General features: G+C 33.6%; 1 protein-coding gene across 1 annotated transcript in view; it reads left to right on the top strand.

Moving 5' to 3' along the window:
- Positions 1-23,957, top strand: part of LOC115888072 — a 417,007-nt gene that overhangs the window by 75,664 nt on the left and 317,386 nt on the right. Inside the window, exons 5-7 of the mRNA XM_030907644.1 lie at positions 8,858-9,007; positions 20,628-20,753; positions 23,176-23,272. Coding sequence (XP_030763504.1) covers positions 8,858-9,007; positions 20,628-20,753; positions 23,176-23,272 — 373 coding nt within the window. The remainder of the gene's footprint in view (positions 1-8,857; positions 9,008-20,627; positions 20,754-23,175; positions 23,273-23,957) is intronic.

Here is a 23,957-nt window from a genome sequence, read left to right as displayed (position 1 = left end):
GCTATTAGATAACTAATTTAGTTTGCAATTTGCGTAACAACGTAGAAACGCTATTTGGAAAATACACTCTTTTAATGGATTCCGACGCACCGGGTCCCGTTAATTGGAATGGCACGATGTTTGCATTTAAAGTGGCTTTGGAGGGGATCGTTATCCTCGTATCGCAATGGAAATGACGCCAAATGACACATGGAAATGAGAATGGGGCGGCACGCCGGCCTATAATTGACACGCTGATCTTTTGCACGCTTCCAATTTAATTGGAATCGTTTGCTTTAAAATTGCTCCTCGTTTCTTAATCGAATCGATATTTTACTGAAAGTTCAAAAGAATTTTAAGTAAAATAGACTAATACAATGTGTTTCGTATTACACTCAGATAGAAAAAGAAACGAAAACATTTTCTCGCCGAATTAAAAGTGTTATGATTTTTTTAGGAAACTGTATACAGTAGAGGTGGGCAAAGATTGAACGAGTCGTTCATTTGAACGAGTATTAAAAATGAATCGTGTGATTCGATTTACTGCTTCGAATACGGTTCGTTCAATTGAATCGTAGACAGAGCGGATCCATAAAAATCGTGAGAATTAATTCATTGCTTGCAATACGGTTCGTTCAATTGAATGGTGGCCGGCACGGATCCATAACATTTGAATGATGAGCCGTAAAAAAGAGTCGTGAGAATTGAATCGGATTACAACGAGATCGTTCGTTCAAAAAATGGTGAGAATTGGTTCATTGTTTACTATACGGTTCGTTCAATTGAGTCGTGGCCAGCACGGATCCATAAGGTTTGAACGATGAGCCGTAAAAAAGAGTCGTGAGAATTGAATCGGATCACAACGCGATCGTTCGTTCAAAGAATCGTGATAACTGATTCACTGCTTGCAATACGGTTTGTTCAATTGAATCGTGGCCGGCACGGATCCATAACATTTGAACGATGAGCCGTAAAAAGAGTCGTGAGAATTGAATCGGATCACAACGCGATCGTTCGTTCAAAGAAGTGATAACTGATTCATTGCTTGCAATACGGTTCGTTCAATTGAATCGTGACCGGCACGGATCCAGAACATTTGAACGATGAGCCGTAAAAAGAGTCGTGAGAATTGAATCGGATCACAACGCGATCGTTCGTTCAAAAAATGGTGAGAGTTGGTTCATTGTTCACAATACGGTTCGTTCAATTGAGTCGTGGCCAGCACGGATCCATAAGGTTTGAACGATGAGCCGTAAAAAAGAGTCGTGAGAATTGAATCGGATCACAACGCGATCGTTCGTTCAAAGAATCGTGATAACTGATTCACTGCTTGCAATACGGTTTGTTCAATTGAATCGTGGCCGGCACGGATCCATAACATTTGAACGATGAGCCGTAAAAAAGAGTCGTGAGAATTGAATCGGATCACAACGCGATCGTTCGTTCAAAGAAGTGATAACTGATTCATTGCTTGCAATACGGTTCGTTCAATTGAATCGTGACCGGCACGGATCCAGAACATTTGAACGATGAGCCGTAAAAAAGAGTCGTGAGAATTGAATCGGATCACAACGCGATCGTTCGTTCAAAAAATGGTGAGAGTTGGTTCATTGTTCACAATACGGTTCGTTCAATTGAGTCGTGGCCAGCACGGATCCATAAGGTTTGAACGATGAGCCGTAAAAAAGAGTCGTGAGAATTGAATCGGATCACAACGCGATCGTTCGTTCAAAGAATCGTGATAACTGATTCACTGCTCGCAATACGGTTTGTTCAATTGAATCGTGGCCGGCACGGATCCATAACATTTAAACGATGAGCCGTAAAAAAGAGTCGTGCGAATTGAATCGGATCACAACGCGATCGTTCGTTCAAAGGAGTGATAACTGATTCATTGCTTGCAATACGGTTCGTTCAATTGAATCGTGGCCGGCACGGATCCATAACATTTGAACGATGAGCCGTAAAAAAGAGTCGTGAGAATTGAATCGGATCACAACGCGATCGTTCGTTCAAAGAATCGTGATAATTGGTTCATTGTTTGCAATACGGTTCGTTCAGTTGAATCGTGGCCGGCACGGATCCATAACATTTGAACGATGAGCTGTAAAAAAGAGACGTGAGAATTGAATCGGATCACAACGCGATCGTTCGTTCAAAGAATCGTGATAACTGATTCATTGCTTGCAATACGGTTCGTTCAATTGAATCGTGGTCGGCACGGATCCATAACATTTGAACGATGAGCCGTAAAAAAGAGTCGTGAGAATTGAATCGGATCACAACGCGATCGTTCGTTCAAAGAATCGTGATAATTGGTTCATTGTTTGCAATACGGTTCGTTCAGTTGAATCGTGGCCGGCACGGATCCATAACATTTGAACGATGAGCCGTAAAAAAGAGTCGTGAGAATTGAATCGGATCACAACGCGATCGTTCGTTCAAAGAAGTGATAACTGATTTATTGCTTGCAATACGGTTCGTTCAATTGAATCGTGGCCGGCACGGATCCATAACATTTGAACGATGAGCCGTAAAAAAGAGTCATGAGAATTGAATCGGATCACAACGCGATCGTTCGTTCAAAGAATCGTGATAATTGGTTCATTGTTTGCAATACGGTTCGTTCAGTTGAATCGTGGCCGGCACGGATCCATAAAATCCGAACGATGAGCCGTAAAAAAGATACGTGAGAATTGAATCGGATCAGAATGCGATCGTTCGTTTCTACGGCGCGGCGGTGATATAGGCATAGAGCCAGGTACCAATATCTAAACTTGAACAAAAGCCGTAAACCAACATCTTCTTCTTCTTTTACTTATTTGAGATCTTTCGATCTGTTAATTTTAAGGTTGCCTCTGTAGGAGTTCTTGGAAGATGGACTGCCAACTGTCTTTCCATCTTTTTGGAGGTCTTCCCGGCTGTCTCTTACCCACGGGTTTCCCTTCAAGGGCTATGCGTGGTAGCCTGTCTTCTTCCATGCGTTTTACGTGTGTTAACCATTGTCTTTTTCTTTGTCTACCCCATCTCACTACTACCTGTATCCAACATCATGGGCATAACCAACATCATGGGCAAAAAATGCAAACGATAAAATTGTTATTTAAAAGAAAAAAAACCTTATTTATACTGTCCTTAGTACGGGAATATCTGTAAGGTATTTATAATTTTTAAGTTAATATTTTGGTTAAAATAATATTACCGACTATGAACCATTAAATGTCGGACTAAAAGACGAAATCGTGTTTTTATGCAACTCCAAATAAATATTGTTGGTCTCTGCTCAATATGATAAAAAACGGCGTCAGCGATAGTTATAAAATGAAAATTGGTGTCATTTTTTATGTAAAATTATAGAGGAAATGTTATCGATGTTCATTTCCAAGCCAACTGGATGCCATTTTATTTTCGATCGTGCGGTATTATACAGTATATCCCCGGATTTGTATTGGCTTTACAAGAGAAAACACATTTTTATCATTGACATTTTGAGAAAAATGCATTCTTCATAATTTTTTTTGTTGATTTTAAAACGGTTAATCAGTTTTATACTTTTCCAAATTTCCATATCGTTTCAGAGAAAATTAAGAAAAAAATGAAAAATATAGTTGAAGTCAGAACAGTCGAAACAGGCATTTTATGAGATCGCAAGCACGTGGAGCACCGCGAGCGTCGCGAGCGCCGCGAACATCTCGCTCCGACTGTTTGCCATGTTTCTCGTGTTTCACGTGTTCGTTTGGCCTGCCCGCGAGCTATGTGGACGCAGCTTTAGGTTGTACGTATCTTCCCAATTCTTTCAATCAACGCTTCTACCCTAAAATTTTTATTCGAATCGCTTATTTAGTCAGAAAATTATAATAAAACAAAAAAAAATTGCAGATTTTAAGCTCCTGTTTTTATATTGCATTCTCTAAGACAGAGCTCATATTAGATAAAATTTAAAATTCGAGACTGACTCTGGGTTATTTGAAACAATTTTTACTCCGTCAAATATATACAGACAAAGAAACGTAGTTCTCTATTCACTCGCATCCTTTATTGCATACTTTCAGTTAGGGCATATGAGTTGCAGATACTTTACATAACAATGTTCTGCAGAAATGTTATGGAATATTGGAAACGTCTCTGGAGGAATCCCAATAATGTTGCTTGAGACGATTACGCGTGATTACAGCAACAATTCTTGTTGACATCTTTTATTGAAGTACGTCTTGCTTCTGGCCAATATTAAAGTTTTACAAATACAATGTTCTTTAGTAGTCTTTAGTAGAACAGTTTTATTGCTTTTAAAATAAGGGTTGTGCTTTATGGAATGCATACATTGTCTCTTACTAAAAAATATGTAGAAATTTTTATCTTATACAGGGTGGTCGGAACTGTATTCCGGAAACTTCGGCAGCATATTCTGCAGATAAAAATAAGTAAAAAAGTTCGTATAAGTGTATGTCCTAAAATGCTTAGTTTCAGAGATACAGGGTGTAGAAGTTTCATTTTTATTTCGATTTTTTCCAAATAATTTCTGAAGTAAAGTCAATATTTGGATAAAAAATGGTGTCTGGGAGTTTTTTGACATGAGAAATTTGGATTTTGATGTCAATATGACTTCTACTAGTAGAGGGCGACACCTATATGTGTTTTAACTGTTTTGAAGAGTAATAACTTTTCGTCTGTACCTGTATAAAATTGAGTGAAAAAGTATATATTTCCATGATTTTTTATGTAAATAATAATTTAATATTAATAATTAATTTAATAATTTCTGTTGGTAAAAATCGCTACGAGCAACCGTTCTCAAGATATTTAGAATGGAAATAGTCAATACATGTCATTATTGACGAAAAATAAACACGTTGAGTTAGATGGTTATTTCCTATGGTTATTTCGCTGAAATAATAAATTTGGAAAATTTTTATTTTTTTAAATTAATCATAAATTTTTCTGCAAAAAAATGATAATAAAACAGTTTTGGCGCAAAAACATTTCAAATTTTTGATTTCAGTCTAATAACTATTTAGTCAACATGTTTAATTTATGTCAGTGATGACAAGTATTAATAATTTCGATTCCAAATATCTCGAAAACCATAGCGATTTTTACCAAAACACCTTTTTCACGTAAGAACGTCGTAAATGTATATATTTTTTTACTCATTACTTTTATACAGGTACGGACGAAAAGTTATTATTCTTGAAATCAGTTAAAAATTATGTAGGTGGCGTCCTAGTAGGAGTCATATTGACATCAAAATCAAATTTCTCATGTCAAAAAACTACCAGACACCAATTTTCATCCAAATATTGACGTTACTTCAGAAATTATTTGGAAAAAATCGAAATAAAAATGAAACTTCTACACCCGGTGAAATGAACAGTGCTTTCCATAATAACAATAAAATGAAAAATATACGAAATAATATAAATGTACTGATTTCTTTCGAAAATCGACAACTATGAAATTATGAACCCTTCCCGGACACAAACGGTACATTGTGAAATAGGAAATTGTAGAGAGAAACAATCCCTATAACATAGGATACAACATTTTAATGAACAGTGCTTTCCATAAAAACAATAAAATGAAAAATATACGAAATAAAATAAATGTACTGATTTCTTTCGAAAATCGACAACTATGAAATTATGAACCCTTCCCGGACACAAACGGTACATTGTGAAATAGGAAATTGTAGAGAGAAACATGCCCTATAAAACTAAGCATTTTAGGACATACATTTACGAGTATACGAACTTCTTTACTTATTTTTATCTGCACAATATACTGCCGAAGTTTCCGGAATACAATTCGGACCACCCTGTATACAGGGTGCTACAAATTCGAAGCACGAGAATTGGTATCTCGGTAACCATAATAGAAACGAACATGGTTAAGTTGGGGCTAAGTTGCGCTTTGGGATGTTCACCAAGACGCCATCAAGAAAGTTTTAAAATTTCAAAGATTGTTGAGTTTTTTAGAAAAAAACGGAGCTATGAGAATGTGTAATTAGGTTTTTGATTTTCTAAAAAGTAACGACAGGAAAACATAAAATTGATTTTCAAAAAAAAAGTATTTCAAGTATTCAAGTAAACATATTCGTATCTATTACGATTTCCGAGAAACCTATGCCCGTACCTCGAATTTGAAGCACCCTGTATACCACCCACACATCTCTATACGTGTTTTATTGCGCGGAAGTTTATTGTTCCGCTATACACCGATGCGAAAATAAAACCCAACGAACCCTTTAATGGCCTTTTTTTCTCCGCGGTCTAAGCGAGTTTTATCGACTTCCAACAACGATATGCCCTTCGTCTTACGGTTCACCGACCTTGCCCCATTCATCCGTCAACAATGGCTCAAAGGTTTTATTTTCCTCGGCCACGACGACTGACAGCCCAGCGTCGGAAATTTGCTCTTAATCAACGTGGGCAAATAATTTAGAGCTATCGTAGAAGGATTTTATTGCTTGTCGATAGACAAGGAGTCGTAAAATTACAGTATCGTAGAATAAAACAAGCAAACATGGAGATCGTGTAGTGCGGTTTCAATAGCTTGGGACTTAAAGGGCTAAAGCAAATATTAAAGAAAAAACAGAAAGGCAAAAACTACTACGTCTACGTCTACGTCTACGTCTACGTCTACGTCTACGTCTACGTCTACGTCTACGTCTACGTCTACGTCTACGTCTACGTCTACGTCTACGTCTACGTCTACGTCTACGTCTACGTCTACGTCTACGTCTACGTCTACGTCTAGGTCTAGGTCTAGGTCTACGTCTACGTCTACGTCTACGTCTACGTCTACGTCTACGTCTACGTCTACGTCTACGTCTACGTCTACGTCTACGTCTACGCCTACGCCTACGCCTACGTCTACGCCTACGTCTACGTCTACGTCTACGTCTACGTCTACGTCTACGTCTACGTCTACGTCTACGTCTACGTCTACGTCTACGTCTACGTCTACGTCTACGTCTACGTCTACGTCTACGTCTACGTCTACGTCTACGCCTACGCCTACGCCTACGCCTACGCCTACGTCTACGTCTACGTCTACGTCTACGTCTACGTCTACGTCTACGTCTACGTCTACGTCTACGTCTACGTCTACGTCTACGTCTACGTCTACGTCTACGTCTCTACGTCTACGTCTACGTCTACGTCTACGTCTACGTCTACGTCTACGTCTACGTCTACGTCTACGTCTACGTCTACGTCTACGTCCACGTCTACGTCTACGTCTACGTCTACGTCTACGTCTACGTCTACGTCTACGTCTACGTCTACGTCTACGTCTACGTCTACGTCTACGCCTACGCCTACGCCTACGCCTACGCCTACGCCTACGCCTACGCCTACGCCTACGTCTACGTCTACGTCTACGTCTACGTCTACGTCTACGTCTACGTCTACGTCTACGTCTACGTCTACGTCTACGTCTACGTCTACGTCTACGTCTACGTCTACGTCTACGTCTACGTCTACGTCTACGTCTACGTCTACGTCTAGGTCTAGGTCTAGGTCTACGTCTACGTCTACGTCTACGTCTACGTCTACGTCTACGTCTACGTCTACGTCTACGTCTACATCTACGTCTACGTCTACGTCTACGTCTACGTCTACGTCTACGTCTACGTCTACGTCTACGTCTACGTCTACGTCTACGTCTACGTCTACGTCTACGTCTACGTCTACGTCTACGTCTACGTCTACGTCTACGTCTACGCCTACGTCTACGCCTATCTTTGTCTTTGTCTTTGTCTACGTCTACGTCTACGTCTACGTCTACGTCTACGTCTACGTCTACGTCTACGTCTACGTCTACGTCTACATCCACGTCTACGTCTACGTCTACGTCTACGTCTACGTCTACGTCTACGTCTACGTCTTTGTCTTTGTCTTTGTCTTTGTCTTTTTGTATGTATGGAATTTTTAGAAGAGAATATGAATTCGGGATTTGGTGTTCTTGGCATCTTACAATAGTTTTATAATTGCAACGGTTGTATGTTAAGAGTCCATTTCACTAGTCCGAAAAAGTAGGAAAATAAGCGTTCGGCAGTTAACGTTTTATGTAAAACTGGCTAGATATTTTTACACAAATGAAGAAGGAAATTAAAGATAAAGGATTATACTATATCCGTATTGTAACACATTTTTAGACAACTTCTTTATTTTTAAGATTTTGATGGTGAAACATCAACAAAATATTCCTTATGTTTGGACTAAATTTTCTCGAAAATAAAGACATAATTTAAAATTCCGTTACAATACGAAAATAGATTGAATTTTTGTGATTACAGTGATATATATATATATATACATATATATCACTGTAATCATATATATCACATATCATTTATATGGTTATATAATAAATTGCTCGTTATTTTATGGCAAATGCTTAAGCTCTGGAAACCATAATCAAGCCTTAATCAAAGCACGTGTGTTTGGAATTTTGGGTGTGGCTTAACACGACAGAATCGGATTAAGCTTTAGGCAGATTTTTGAAATATAATATATATTTCCTTCGGTGACACACACGCTTTACCCGACCTCTGAGAGCAACCCGAAAAGTACAGCGTAATAGATTCAAACACTTTCCGTAGGTTTTTTTGTTCAAAGTTAATATACGAGACACAAACAAATCAATAACCGATATTATAAATTTACTATAATTCTGTCTCCAATTTTCTGAACTTGGCAATAAATTTTGTTTTCCTCGTTCGCTATTACTTAATGGATATATTATTCATATCTCCATAAAATTGGGAAAATAAAAAACGTATCTCCAGCAAAGTAAATTACTGCAATAAAAACCCCTATTTGAATATTAGAGCATTCCAATTGAAATTCTCCTCGTAAAATGCATTTTCCTTTTGCAGACGCTGAGCAGGAACGCTCCCATTGTCCCTACGAACGTTGTGGGTGACCCGGTTGAACTGGACAAGCATCTGACGGAAAATGGGTTTGCTGGCACGTGCGGACCCTTACCAGCCGCCTTCGGTGCCCCCCTCATTTACGGACAGTCCAACGTAAGTCAAAAAGAATAATTTAGCTGTAGGTGTGTTTGAAAAAAATGTCCATACCTATGTGGCGGATTTATCTATCCAAAAAAGTCCTATTTCGCCACTGGAAGAAAATTTACAAAATAAAAAAAAACATTTTAACAAAACGTCAAGGGTTTTTGTAGACGTATATGTTTTATAGTTATTAATGATACAAGTTCGATACGAACATCATAATGAAACGCGTGTAACGTTTCAATAAAAAGTTAATTAACAAGTTTCATTAAAAAGTTCGTTTCGAACGTGTATCATTCAAAATCTAATCTACGACGCGACACGAGGGACGATCCAAAGAGATTTGATTTAATTTAAAATATCAGAGATATCCTCATAAAAATTAAAATTCAAAATTATCAGGTGCCAATATTAGTCGACGCCGTGGTAACCGTGCTTGTTGATTGTTTCCATTTTGACTTTGACAACTCAATTGTTGATGTTCAATTTTGTGTTAAACGTTCAGTTTTAGCAAAAAGCAAAAAATATTAATATGGGTGATTCTGATTCTGAAAGTGTCCCTTCGGATATTGAACGCATTGCGCAAAACGTTGTCGATTCCCTACTTCCTGAAAAATCAAGACAATCGTACTAGCAAGCCTATGTAAAACTTGAAGATTGGTGTAAAGGGAAAGGAATCAAGAATAGTAGTAACGAAAAGGTTCTCCTGGCATATTTTGAACATCTTTCAAAACATAGGAAGGAAGGAAATCACTTTGGCTATATCATTCTATGCTACGTTCAGTTATATCAGTGAAGAAAAATACAGATATTAGTAAGTACGTCCATTTAATTGCATTTTTAAAAAGAAAATCGGAAGGATTTCGGTCAAAAAAATCGAGAATTTTAAGAAAAGAAGACATAACTCGTTTTTTGTTGGAAGCAGATGTTAAAACTTATTTCCTGACAAAAGTTTCATTGACAGTGGGACTTGCGGGAGCCTGCCGGCGTATCGAGTTGACAAATCTGCAGCTGCAAAATGTTAAAGATGAAGGACAATGCATTCATATCATTATTCCATTTACGAAAACAAAGATATTACGATATTTTTTTATAACGAAAAGGAATGTTGAAGGAATAAATATGGTGGAAATGGTTCGAAGATATATAGCTATGCGGCCAAGCAACATAGAGCATACTCGATTTTTTGTGGGGTACAGAAATGGAAAATGTATTAAGCAACCCGTTGGCATTAATACTTTAGGGAAAACGCCGTATAAAATAGCATTGTTCCTAAGTCTTCCAAATCCACAACAATGCACTGGCCATTGTTTCCGTAGATCGTCTGCGTCGTTGCTTGCAGATTTAGGAGTGGATTTATTAACTGTTAAAAGACATGGTGGTTGGCGCTCTAACACAGTGGCAGAGAGCTGTATAGAAAATTCCAAAGAAAATAAGAAAAAAGTGTCATGTGTAATATTTTGGGTAACATTTCTGGCAATGATGGGTCTTCAACAAGTTCAAGCACTCAGGAAATAAATTTACTTTCTAAAAATTCAACTCACCTGCCATCGTCTGGAATTAATTTAACCAATTGTACTGATATTATAATTAATGTTTACAATAAATAAACGTATTTAGGTACCTTTTTTTGCATGTTTCTTATTTTAAAACTTTCGTGTATTTATGAATTGTACCTCAGAAACAAACTATGTTAAGTCACAAAACACAGTTTTACCTTATGAATGTTATTTTTAAACCTATGATTGTAATAATTGGTATATGACTAAACTCTATTTTGAACTTAAATTAAATGTAAAACAGTTTTTTAAATTACACCAACATTTTTTCGAATGACTCAAATATGCCAATTTTGGACTTAACATAGTATGCTTCTGGGGTATAGATAAATACGATTTGGGCAACTTTTAATCGGCCAGAAAAAGACACTTAAAACATTAAACGATCAAATATATTTTTCCAAAGCACCTTGCTCCTTAAAAATTAATGGTTTTAACACTGCCATAGCACTCTAGATTGAAATTTAAAATGCTATTTTTTTAATTGAAAATGTCAAAAGTTGATATGTGATATGTTATTCTATTAAGAATGTCATTTTCTATTAACTAAAGTAAAAAATTGGTCAAGTGTGAGTCAGACTCGCGCACGAAGGGTTCCGTACCATTCATTATCTATACAACATTAGACATTATACAGGGTTGTTCACCACATACGACACGGAGTATTGTAGCTAAACGATGAGATTTTTACAAATTGTAAGTTTTGGGTTCGATGAAGGACTATTAGAGGTACAATTTAAAAATAATTTTACAAGATACAGAGTGTCCCAAATAAGTAAAAAATATCAAAGTTGTATTTTTTTAAATGGAACACCCTGTATATTATTACATTTTTAGTTTCTACGATTAAAATAAAGGTAAATTTGATTAAGATTTATTATACTTACCGTTTTTGAAATATTTTCAATTTTGTGAAATTGCAGTAAAAATTTTAAGGCTTCATTTCTCCAAGGGTATCAAAATTTTTGATACTAAATATTTACTGAAGTTTATTTAGTGATCAGTTATTGTGTAGTAATAATAAAAATAATACTACCTTATACAGAGTGTCTAAAAATTTATTTTAAATAATTATTAGCTTCAAACGGCAATAACTTGTTTAATTTAAATGGAACACCCTGTATATTTTACTAGAATCAGATGCACAATTTAATTGTCTATCAAATTATATTAAACCATTTTTTACCTATCTCTTTAAGTTTCCGTAGAAAATGCATTTTCTTGTAATTTAGAACTTATTTATCAATATACCCATGGACTATTGACATTTTAGGTCATTTTTAAAGATGTACCAAATTTTTAAAGAGTACAGATACTAATATTGTCGATATAATTCGTTTATTTCATTAAAAAATAAAAAAAAAACTGTTTAAATATTTGTTAAAGAGGACCAATTAATATGATGCCGTATTCAAACTACATTAACTGACTGTTTGCGTTGATTAATAATAATTGCTCCAAATACTAAAAAACTGAATTTTGTATGGGCATTAGATAGTGTGATAAAAAGTAACACCTTAAAAATGATATTTCATTTTTTAATAAATGCTTATTTATAACAACAGAGACTTTAATTTGATAACTTATTATTATATTGATTTCTGACTCAAATCCACATTTATTTATAATAATTTATTAACGAACACAATTAAGTATGTAAATAATTAGTATATGGGCGGAAATAATGGTGTTATATTTAGTTAATGGTATACTCTTTTATAAAGATTTAAATAGTTTTCTTTTTGCATACAAATGGGCTTACAATATTATTATTTTTACTACCAGTACATTTTCTACATATGTATGTTGCTTTAAAAAAATTTAAAATGTCAATATTCCATGGGTATAGTGATAAAACTGATAAATGAGGTGTAAATTATAATAAAATGTATTTTCTAAAAAAACTTGAAGAGGTAGGTAAAAAATGGTATAATACAATTTGATAGGCAATTATTTTGTGCATCTGATTCTCCTAAAACATACAGGGCATTCCATTTAAATTAAAGAAGTTATTGCCGTTTGAAGCTAATAATTATTTAAAATAAATTTTTAGACACTCTGTATAAGGTAGTATTATTTTTATTATTGCAACACAATAACTGATCAATAAATAAACTTCATTAAATATTTAGTATTAAAAACATTGATACCCTTGGAGAAATGAAGCTTTAAAATTTTTACTGCAATTTCACAAAATTGAAAATATTTCAAAAACGGTAAGGTTTAAGTATAATAAACCTTAATCAAATTTACCTTTTATTTTAATCGTAGAAACTAAAATGTAATAATATACAGGGTGTTCCATTTAAAAAAATACAACTTTGATATTTTTTGTTTATTTGGGACACTCTGTATCTTGTAAAAATATTTTTAAATTGTAGCTCTAATAGTCCTTCAACGAACCCCAAACTTACAATTTGTAAAAATCTCATCGTTTAGCTACAATACTCCGTGTCGTATGTGGTGAACAACCCTGTATTAGTATAAACTTTTTTTCCGATTTAGCTAAAATTTTGAATGCGCGTATAAGTAATTTAAAAAAAAGTGAAGAAACACATTACTAAAAATTGTATTAATCAATAATAAATATGTAAAAAGTGAAAATAAATATGTAAAAATATGTAAAAATTAAAAAAAAAACGATGAAAAAAATGTCGCCTTGACTAGGATTCGAACCTGCCTTACTACGGCTCCAACTTCATAGCAGCGCAAAGTCCTAAAACTTTAACCACGCGGCCACCGGGGACTTGAAAAATTCTATGTAAAATTCTTACTTAAAAGATAATGTTTAGTGAAAGTACTTTTTTATTTATAAACATTTATTTAATTCTGTTTTTAGTATTTGTTCTTATAGCGGCAACATAGATACATTATCTGTAAAAATTTTAACTATCTTGCTGTAACGGGTCATAAGATACACCTTTGTGACAGACAGACGGACAGCGAAATCTTAGTAATAGGGTTCCCGTTTTTACCCTTTGGGTACGGAACCCTAAAAATACTGAGAGTAAGATTTAAAAATCAAAAGTTGTAGCAATTTCCGGTGAAACAGGAAGTGAAGGAAACCAATTGTACACCGTCAATTAATCCCGATTTATGTCATAAATTAACATACCAAATTTAGTTTTTATATCTGAAAAAATAAAAAAGTTATAAGCGTGAGTGGCTACTTTTAAAAAACACCCTGTATACATTTGAATCAATATGTTCTGCTGCGAAGTGACGTAATGAAAAAATAAATAAGAAAAGTAAAGCCGGCAGATGTCTGTAAGAGTGTAAGAAGATTGCTTCAAGGCTTAGTCGGGATTATAGTTTGACATAAAAAGAACAGTTCTAATGGAACTCCAGCAGCTATAGGGTCTTCCTTTAGTAAGGCTGAACCTCCAAAATCCAATTCTTTATCGCAGTTGACAATGGGAATCAATCAAGAATTCTATTAGCTGATTCGTTTTCTTTCTAACCTTTAAAGAACATATAATTAATCAAGCTTCTGTATACCAGATCGATAACGATGCCAGTTTATTTGTTTGGAGAAACTTATTTATGAAAGATCTAATTACTAAGAAGATATAACTGATCATTGGCGTAACAATGAAAGGTTTTGAGCCAGTCAAATAAGATCTATTATAGGACTTGGAAAAAAGTTGGAAAGCTAATTATGGTTTTAATTTGTTCAGTTGACATAAAGGATAAGTATTCTAGTTTTGCACGGTTGCTCGACCGCCGCTTTTTTCATATTTTTGCCTATAATTTCATGTTATATGGACAACATATGTTTTCCATCTCCACTGGGGAAGGGTTGCTATTTTCACGTTTGTTTTGACTACTACTTTGGCGAAAATATCGTATCGTATATCGTCTAATAAGGATCTATGTTTTCGAGGATCACCATAAATGGCTTCAAGGTATTTTATCCCAGCAGTATCTATCTCATCAGCACAAGCCTTATTATTTTTGAAGATGAACACAACATCTTGTAAGTCTATGTTTCTGTCCAAATTTTTGACAAACTTAATTTTCCACTGCTGATACAATGATGACATCAACTGAAAGCATGCAGGAACAGAATTTTTGTTTTAAACTCTCCGAGTATTTGAAGTTTCTGGGAGACTACAAATTATTTTTCTTCGCACCCTTCCCAGGCTTCATTAGTGCAATTTTTGAGGTGGTAGGTGCTAATTCTGTAAGTAGGACCAACAGATCTGTGTTCTCTCCAACAATTACTACCAATGGATAACAATGGATAAGTCAATTGCAGTCGTAACAATGAGTCTATCAGCATCTTCCTCTGCTACTTTTTCAATAAATCCTTCATCCCCAGCCTTTTACGAAGCATGCTAATCAGACGTTTCTTATTACGGTCGTTGGATAAGAAATGCTCTTTTGAAGTGGCAAAACTGGTAAAAATAGCTATTTTTAAGCATCTATTATGTTACTTACTACTATAAGCTATACTACTGAATCGAATTCAACGAATTGATACTCATTCTAGGCAGAATTGTGGGACGCCGGAACGCGAATATTTTTATTTTCTCGACATGTATTACTTGATGTAAAATGCTAACTTGATGCTCTGTAACTTTTAGAATAATCGTTTTCGTGTGACGAACGTTTGAATGTCACTTTAATGCGTTTATCAGCAAAATTGATACTCATTATATGCAGAATTTAATGCTCTTCAATTTTTATGACAGCGTACATACTTATTTTATTTTGCTTTTTTGTTTTTCTTTTTTTAAAAGAAAGAAGAAAATATTTATTCGAAGTATCTCCTCCTAAAGAGTCGTATATTCGACCAATTATATTAAGTTTTTTATTTTGTAATTACCCGCCACTGAAGACTAGTACAGGGTTAAATACGGCGATTTAAACTAAATGTACCGCATACATAATGGCTAAATTGGACAAATTACTTCAGCTGAACCACTTCGAGATTTACTTACCGCCCCCTAATCGACCTTAATTATAGCTAAATCTCAGGCTTGGAATAAAATTTGTTTCTTGAAGAAAATTGCCTTTGTCGACGTCTTTACGCCTAATAGCTTTTCTGACACTTCTAATTTTCTATCCAAAGCTATATTTTAAATTAATTGGAGCTTTAGAACAATAGCATTTTTGAAATATTTTATTGATAGCCTAATAACCTATTTATAATACAGTATTAATATTAATAACCCTACATTTTTAGTATAGGCTGGGCAGTGCCTTCTATTAAAAGATCAGCCTGCGGGCGAGATTTATGACGTCACGCTAGTTAGATATCACGGATTAATAAATATGTTGTAGAATACATGGAAAACATAATTATTCCTCAGATTTTTGATTTGTATTTTAAAAATGATATAGTTTACATGAAATATACATAATATACAGTTAATAACTCCAACATATATACCTATTTATAGTAATAAATACTTTGGCAAATAAACTATGAACCATACAAATGCAGCAAATGTTTTACGATGTACAAATAGTGTATAGGTACATAACATAATGGGTAAAATGTAAATATATTTTAAATTTTGGGGTTTGAAAATCGATCTAATTTAACAAAAAACATTCAATATCTAATAATAGTGATGTATTATTATTTGCATTCACAAAATTTATATGTATATCTTGCAAGTATCAATCTTCGAAAAATTATATTTACAAATAATACAATATTATCTAAAAAAGGCGTCAGCGATGGCTATGAAATGAAGATCGCTGGCATTTTATATGTAAAATTATTCTAAAATTTTTGATTTTCTTGGGATTTTTAGGTTCGGGAAAAACGCTGATTTAAGTTTTCATTTGGGTTTTCATTATTTTTATTTGGTTTAAAAAAACGTTTCGGCTAACTATAGCCTTCATCAGTGTTGTGTCATATGAGAAAAATAGTGTCGAATATAATCCAAAAAATTACATATACAATATAATTCACACCTCATAATATTTACTGCAATTAATAAACTAATATAAACTAATCAAAACATGACCACATATTTTTTAAAATTATTATTCTTAACACTAAAATTATCTACATTGACTATGGAGTACGCAGTACGCAGTAAACATTATGTGCGTGGTATGAATATTTTATATGTAATTTTTTGGATTATATTCGACACTATTTTTTTCATATGACACAACACTGATGAAGGCTATAATGTTAGCCGAACCGTTTTTTTTTTAAACCAAATAAAAATAATGAAAAACCAAATGAAAACTTAATCAGCGTTTTTCCCGAACCTAAATCCCAAGAAAATCAAAAAATTTAGTATATTTAGAAACAAGATTCAAGAATATCAAATTTTCCAAGATTGTAAAATTCTAGTTAATTATTTTATGTGTACAGTTATTTAGGGCATGTCATCGATGTTCATTTCCAAGCCAACTAGACGCCGATTTTTTTCGATGATACGGTATAATTCTTACATAAAATGTAAATAACATTAGACCAATTAAAACAAATAAATATGAATTTCTTAGTATTTTTAGTAACACCTTTATTCTTAAAACTTAATTTTGTATTATGCAAATATACCAATTTTATTGTTATTTTATTCATATTGTATTCAGCCATCACTTAAATATTTGATATTAATTTGGTATTATAAATAATACATACATTATATATTATCAAACAAAAACACATTCTTCTTTTAAACTGTATCAGTCTTGTCTTTACAAAAATCTTTTTTAAAATTTGAACTCAAAATAATAATCTTTTTCATGATCTTTAATACACATATTCTTTATTTTTCCCTAGATCATAATACCTACTTACGTGTTTGAATCTATCGAAGCTGAACCAACAACACTTGGAGTGGAGATTCCACAATATGAATAAAATAAACATAGTTGTCTAGTTTTCATTAATACCATCATGGGAGAATATTATTTTTAAATTTATTAAAGATATTTTCAATAGAATTCTCTTGATTTATAATTCGTACCCACTTTTCTTGCTCTTCCGGACACTTTAGGCTGCCTAATATAACTATCCTTTCCACCAGGAACACAACAAAGATGAAGCATAGCACCAAAAACACACTCCACTTAAGCTTTATTGATGAATTGTTAGAGTCTTAAAAAACACACACAAAAATCACGATAAGTAAAAAATGTATGGGCACTTTTAGGTTAAATCACTTACACAACGTGTAATTTTTCAATTTTTCTATTTTTTTATGCGAAACCGAGAGTTACCATATATCTGGTAGTAGTTTAGTCACTTAAACACCAAAATAATTACCTCTGTGGAGCCGTCTCAGATACTGGCTTTTCTTAAAGCCCTGAGACTGTATGATGAGTTATAACTCGTTATAACTCAAGAAAGGGGAACACACAATAGATCTATAAGGTCGCGGTGATTAACTTCCCTCCTAAACATTCTACATTCTACAACTCTACATTTTTAGTATAGACTGGGTGTATTTCAGTCGAATTTTAAAATTTCGACAGCAGCGTTCGGTACGGCAGAAATCAGAACTTTTCGGCTTATTTATTATCGTTTATTTTTATGTTGTTAACCCAGATTAACAATAAAAAACAAACAACCAATCACGGCGCGTCTCGATCAATTTCAGGAAGCGTGGGAACTAATTTTCAAGACACGGGCTTATATTTATCATACTATTTTGTGAAACCGCACGAGGCAATCAAGGTCAAACGTTGAGGTGGTTTCAGAAAAATAAGTGAACATGGAAAAAGTGATATGAAAACAGTTACCGATGGTAAATTAAATGGGCTATTAGCCAATAATCCACGGCTTATAATCCACGGTATTGCGCCTCTTGAACAAAATATACACAATATTATTTAAAAAATTGTCTAATTATTTATTATTTCTGATTATGGTGAAGTAACATTTATACTGTAGTCTGTAGCAAAGTTTAGTTTACGAATTTGGTTTTGTCGTCTTAGTTTTAATTGTCTAAAACCCTGCATAATAAGTACTAGTTGAATGGATTTATATCAAACTATGTTTTACAGATTTCTCTTAAGAACAATAAAAGAACATTGCTTTTAAATAATATCGGTGGACCATACTTTTGTTAACATCGGGTCAATTAATAATTTTCGCAAGCGGATATATTGATAATGTTACCAGTATTACTCATGAAGCAATACTACTCTTATATAATCAATTAAAGCCTAAACAAACATATCATATACACTTTTATATACTAATTCATTATAATAAAATTAAATCATAAAAATATTGTAATTATATTCCTGCAGTTTAAGTGAAAAGTTTTGTTCCTAAATATCTACTCTACCAGGTGTCCCATTTTGGTTGAAATCATACGGTATCTCCGTTATTCGTGAAGATAGAAGGGTGCGGTTTTTACAAACCTGTGCCACTTTTTTGTCAAATGGAAGATGCTGTCAACAAAATTTTTATAACCCTTTTCGTTTCTGAGCTACAGGGTCTTTTCGAAAATTTTGCAATTTGGGACCGCCCCCGTATCTCCGTTATTATGTATGATATCGAAATGGTGAAAACTGGTTCTTGTAGAACTTTTTACGTAGAAAAAAATATTTTTGAAAATATGAACTAAAGTTATGTTTTTTCAAATGGAACACCCTGTATATTTATAAATCATGTGATCAGGTTTGATATGAGCTTCTCAAATATATATGTCACTCTATATTTATTTTCACTATTTACTGCAATATTTAAAATATATCATTTTCTTATTAGTAGGCCGTGATAAATAACAAAATTAAAATGGTATTTACTAAAATAGACATGCACATATTAAAATTTTATTTGGAATTGATATATTTTACTTTTGAACTGTTACCACTGAACCTCTAAATATATTTTTCTCCTTTTTATAACGGAATTTATTATAATGGGATGGGTTTGCAAATATTTAAAAGCTTGCATTATTGAAGCATTTTTCAGGTGTTCAACATCGTATTAGTTGCCACGATATATTTCATATTTCAAATATCCCCAAAAAATCAGAGATCGAGAACAGACAAATCCGGGAATCAGGGAGGCCATCATATGGGTACATTGGTTCCAATTCATTGATTTGAGAAATAATAATTTAACAAAATTCTAATATTTTCGTTGTAAGTTAAGTTGTGAGGGGGAGCCCCATCTTGCTGAAAGTATATTTCACGTAAATTAGCTAAAGGAATATTTAAAAGTTCCGATACGATAGCTTCCAAGATTTACAAAGAGCGGTAGAGATTTAAGTTTCCCTAATACACAAAGAATTAATTAGTGGCTCTCAAAATAAAACAAGTGACAGATAGCAGTATTACTCTTAATAATTCTTTAGTTTCTTTTATTATCAATCATGGCCTACTAAAAAATGATCTTTTAATATGTTTTTTTTTAAATATTGCCTTAAATCATGAAAACAAATATAGAGTGTTATATATTTTTGAGAAGCTTATAACAAGCCAGATCATATAATTCATAAATATACAGGGTGTTCCATTTAATAAAACATAACTTTAGTTCATATTTTTAAAAATATTATTTTCGTAGAATAACACACTACACCACTGTATTCTACGTAAAAAGTTCTACAATAAACAGTTTTCACCGTCTCAATATCTTTAACAATAACAGAGATAGGGCGGGTGTTCCAAATTGCAACATTTTCAAAAAGACCCTGTAGCTCAGAAACGAAGAGGGCAATGAAAATTTTGTTTACGGCATCTTCCATTTGACAAAAAAGTGGCACAGGTATGTGCAAACCGCACCCTTCTATCTTCACGAATAACGGAGATACCGTATGATTTTAACTAAAATGGGACACCCTGTACATATAATAAACGCATGTTCAAATATTAACTCTGTGGAAGATATATATCAATATAATATAAAACGAGATGTAATTAACGAAATATCATCGTAACAACAGCTATTTTAGGAACGTCTAGGTTTACTTATTTCACTGAGATGTATGAAAAAAAAATCCTTTGCTTCCGGTACAGATACCGCCACGTTTTGGAAATAGCTCAGAACAAAACAAAATTGAATTATTAAAAAAAAATAATAAAAGAAATGTTTGTTACATTAACTAAATTTTATTTTAACAATTCATTGTTTTTTTTGCCAGAATATCTCTGATATCGTCGACGTTGTCCGTGATCCCTTGCCCATCGGCAATGTTCCTGTTGTCCCAGAAATCTGCCCCCCTCCACCGCTATTGCCACAAGCCAGCAGCCAGCAGAACGGCGAAAAGGTAGGGATGTATTAAATCTATCGATATATCAAAATATATGAAATGGTTCCCCCCTTTACGACAAGCAAAACAATATTGTTTTTCTTTTTATTTTTTTTCCTCTACTTTCGATTTTTCGAAATTAGAAAAAATACACAGCTAAAGGCAAGAAAATATTATTTATTAATATACACTAAAGCTGTAAGAATTTTGTTCATTTCATATATATTTGAGCGGGCCGAAAAACGCTCTTTACCATCTTTTAACGGGAGATGCACTAATATCTCACCGACACTTTACGACATTGTCTGTTGATATTGAAAAAATTTTGCTTGCCGTATCGGTGAGAACCAGCCCCTGGGCAGCCCACCTGATGAAGGGTAGGCCCAGAAACCGGTTGTGGGAGTGGAGCTTGGTTCCCCCCTTTACGACAAGCAAAACAATTTTCTTTTTCTTTTTTTTCTCTACTTTCGATTTTTCGAAATTAGAAAAAATACACAGCTAAAGGCAAGAAAATATTATTTATTAATTATTTATATCAAAATATCGATTTATTTCGAGATAATATTTTCCGGATAAATTTTGATAGATGTCCACCTTTTTTTGTATGCACTGTAAGAAACTATATTGTGTCATATCAAGAATCAGTATAATATTCCAGGACACAGGTTCTTTTTTACAGTCCAAAGTTTCATGAAAACTGAAAATAATTTATAAAAAATATTTCAAATTCATTATCGAGGAGTGAATTATAACGGGATACCTAAATGTTATTTTTTAATTATTAATTTTTTTAAATATTCAGTTTCCTTCTCACAGTCACTTGTGTCCGACATCAGTGTCCGGCACCGGTGGTTTATCAAGCAAGCTCATTGAAAATAATAATAATAATAAATAACGCTTTATTGTACAAAAAGCCAAAATAGCTTCATCGACAAAGCATTTATAAAACAAACAAAAGCACAAAAAATATACTAATAATAAAAAATATCACACAATTTAAAAAAAATTTACATCATTAAAATTGCAAATAGAACATACATTGCAGAACACAAAAAAGACATATCAATAAAATCTTACAATAGGAAAATTGTAAATGGATATAATCATTCAAGAGCTATAAAATATTAAATACTAGATCCAGAACCAGTGTGTGAGATGATAAAAATTTTAAAATTCAAAATTGTTCAAGATTAAACATCAACAAAAAAATCGTTTACCGCATATAGGGCTCTCTCCAGTAAGTATGATAATATCAGAGCTTTGCAAAATCCGGGAAAGAATGAAAGGCGACTTGATATTCAAAGGCACATGATGTATGTACATTTTTTTGGCATTGTACAATATTGAACCTATAACTAGTTCTGAGCTCGGGGTTAGCAGATAAAGATCGTGCGCCGCATTCCTAAGTGGATAGTTGTGAGGTGGCCTTTCAGGAATAGCAGATATGTGCTTGCGGATTAAACAAACGGATTCAAAAATGAATAAAAAAGGAAGAGTCAATATTTTGAAATTTTTAAAAAAATTCTGGTAGTAAGTTCTACTGTTCAGTCCTAATAAATATCGAACTGCTCTCTTTTGACGTTTGAAAATACGATCAAATTTTGTCGCGCAGCAAGTACCCCACAATGGAAGGGCATAATAAAGATGCGACTCAAAAAGGGCATAATAGACTAGAGGTTCATAAGTTAAATTTCTTAGAAACTGATCTTAGCGCAAAACATCTTGCAATGGTCTAAGACACTCGAAGAAGTTTCTGAGGGCTTATGATCAAGAAAAATCACAGATCTTCCTGGGTCTGAGTAAGAACAATCTTCGGATTGTCAAGGGGTTTTTAACAGGACACTGTCTCCTCAATGAACACCTCAGTAGATTGAAACTAAGAAGAAACGGCGAATGCAGATTCTGTGGGGAAGATGGTACACCTCATCACTGAGTGCGCCGAGACGACAACCATTCGTGCCATGAATTTTGGTACGACTGATATTGGAGATGGAGAACTACCCTCTATAAAACCGTCCCAGATACTGGCTTTTGTCAAAGCCCTGGGACTGTATGATGAGTTATGATTCAAGAAAGGGGGACACAATGGATCTGTAAGGTCGAAGTGATTAACCCCCCTCCCACTCATTCTAAAAAAAAAAAAATCTAGCGCAAAACAGGCAGCGCTTAGTTTCTTTGGTAAAGCTCCGATGTGCAAGTCTAAGACCCAACCGTACAGGTGGCTGACACCAATCAGAACACTAAATTAAATCACTAAAAAGAACACTAAACAAAATTTGAACACCACTGTCAGACACAAGTGGATTCGTGCTCTAATAACGAAATATTTTTTTTAAATCAAGATATTTAAAATATTGAGATATTTTCTTATAAATCGATACTAAAATATCGATATCTAATGTATCGAATTTTTTTAAAATATTAACATTCCTCTTGCTAGGATTCCGAGTCCCCTGAAACAGAGATATTCATCATCGAGCTGAAAAAGGACGACCTAGGACTGGGAATTACAGTGGCAGGTTACGTTTGCGAGAAAGGTACGTAATACGTAATGATCTTGCTGTTTTTGTGTTATTTTCAGCTCTATGTCCATTATACTTGTTAAATAATATATGGACTTAAAATATTAATGATAAAGTATAACAGACAGAATGCTTTGTCTGTATAATTTACCTTGAAATATTTTTTGTAGGGTTATTTTCTGGAAATGTATATAATATTATCTGATAAATATTTACTGAAGATTAATTAGTAAAATAATTTAAAACTGTATATCTAAATAATATGCATAAAATAGAACTAAGGAGGAAACATTTTTTTAGACAACCTTTTTAAAAATTGCAATGAGTAATTGTATTGGCGAGACGCCTTGTAGTATATTTAGTAAGGCCAATTAGATATCCAGTAGTAACCTAATATACAGGAAACAAATTTCTTGCAGTAGAGGTATATAATAAAATTATATAAGGGTCCTCCCACTTAACTGCTAATATAGAAATTTAATTCTACGCTGTGTACACACAATTTTCTACGCTGTGACACAGCGTAGAATTAAATTTCTGTATTAGCAGTTAAGTGGCAAGAACCCTTATATAATTTTATTATATACCTCTATAATAAAGCTAATAAAAATAAAATGAAAAAAATAAATAATGCTAATAAAAATCTGAAAAAAATAAGATATGGAAAAGTTCGAAATAAATATTTGCAGTATTTTTTAAC

The sequence above is a fragment of the Sitophilus oryzae genome, unplaced genomic scaffold (genome assembly GCF_002938485.1).
Source record: "Sitophilus oryzae breed Bouriz unplaced genomic scaffold, Soryzae_2.0 scaffold_682_pilon_pilon, whole genome shotgun sequence".
Classification (NCBI taxonomy): Eukaryota; Metazoa; Arthropoda; class Insecta; order Coleoptera; family Curculionidae; genus Sitophilus; species Sitophilus oryzae.
Note: the sequence above shows the minus strand (reverse complement) of the source record. Positions and strands in the feature narration are given on the sequence as shown.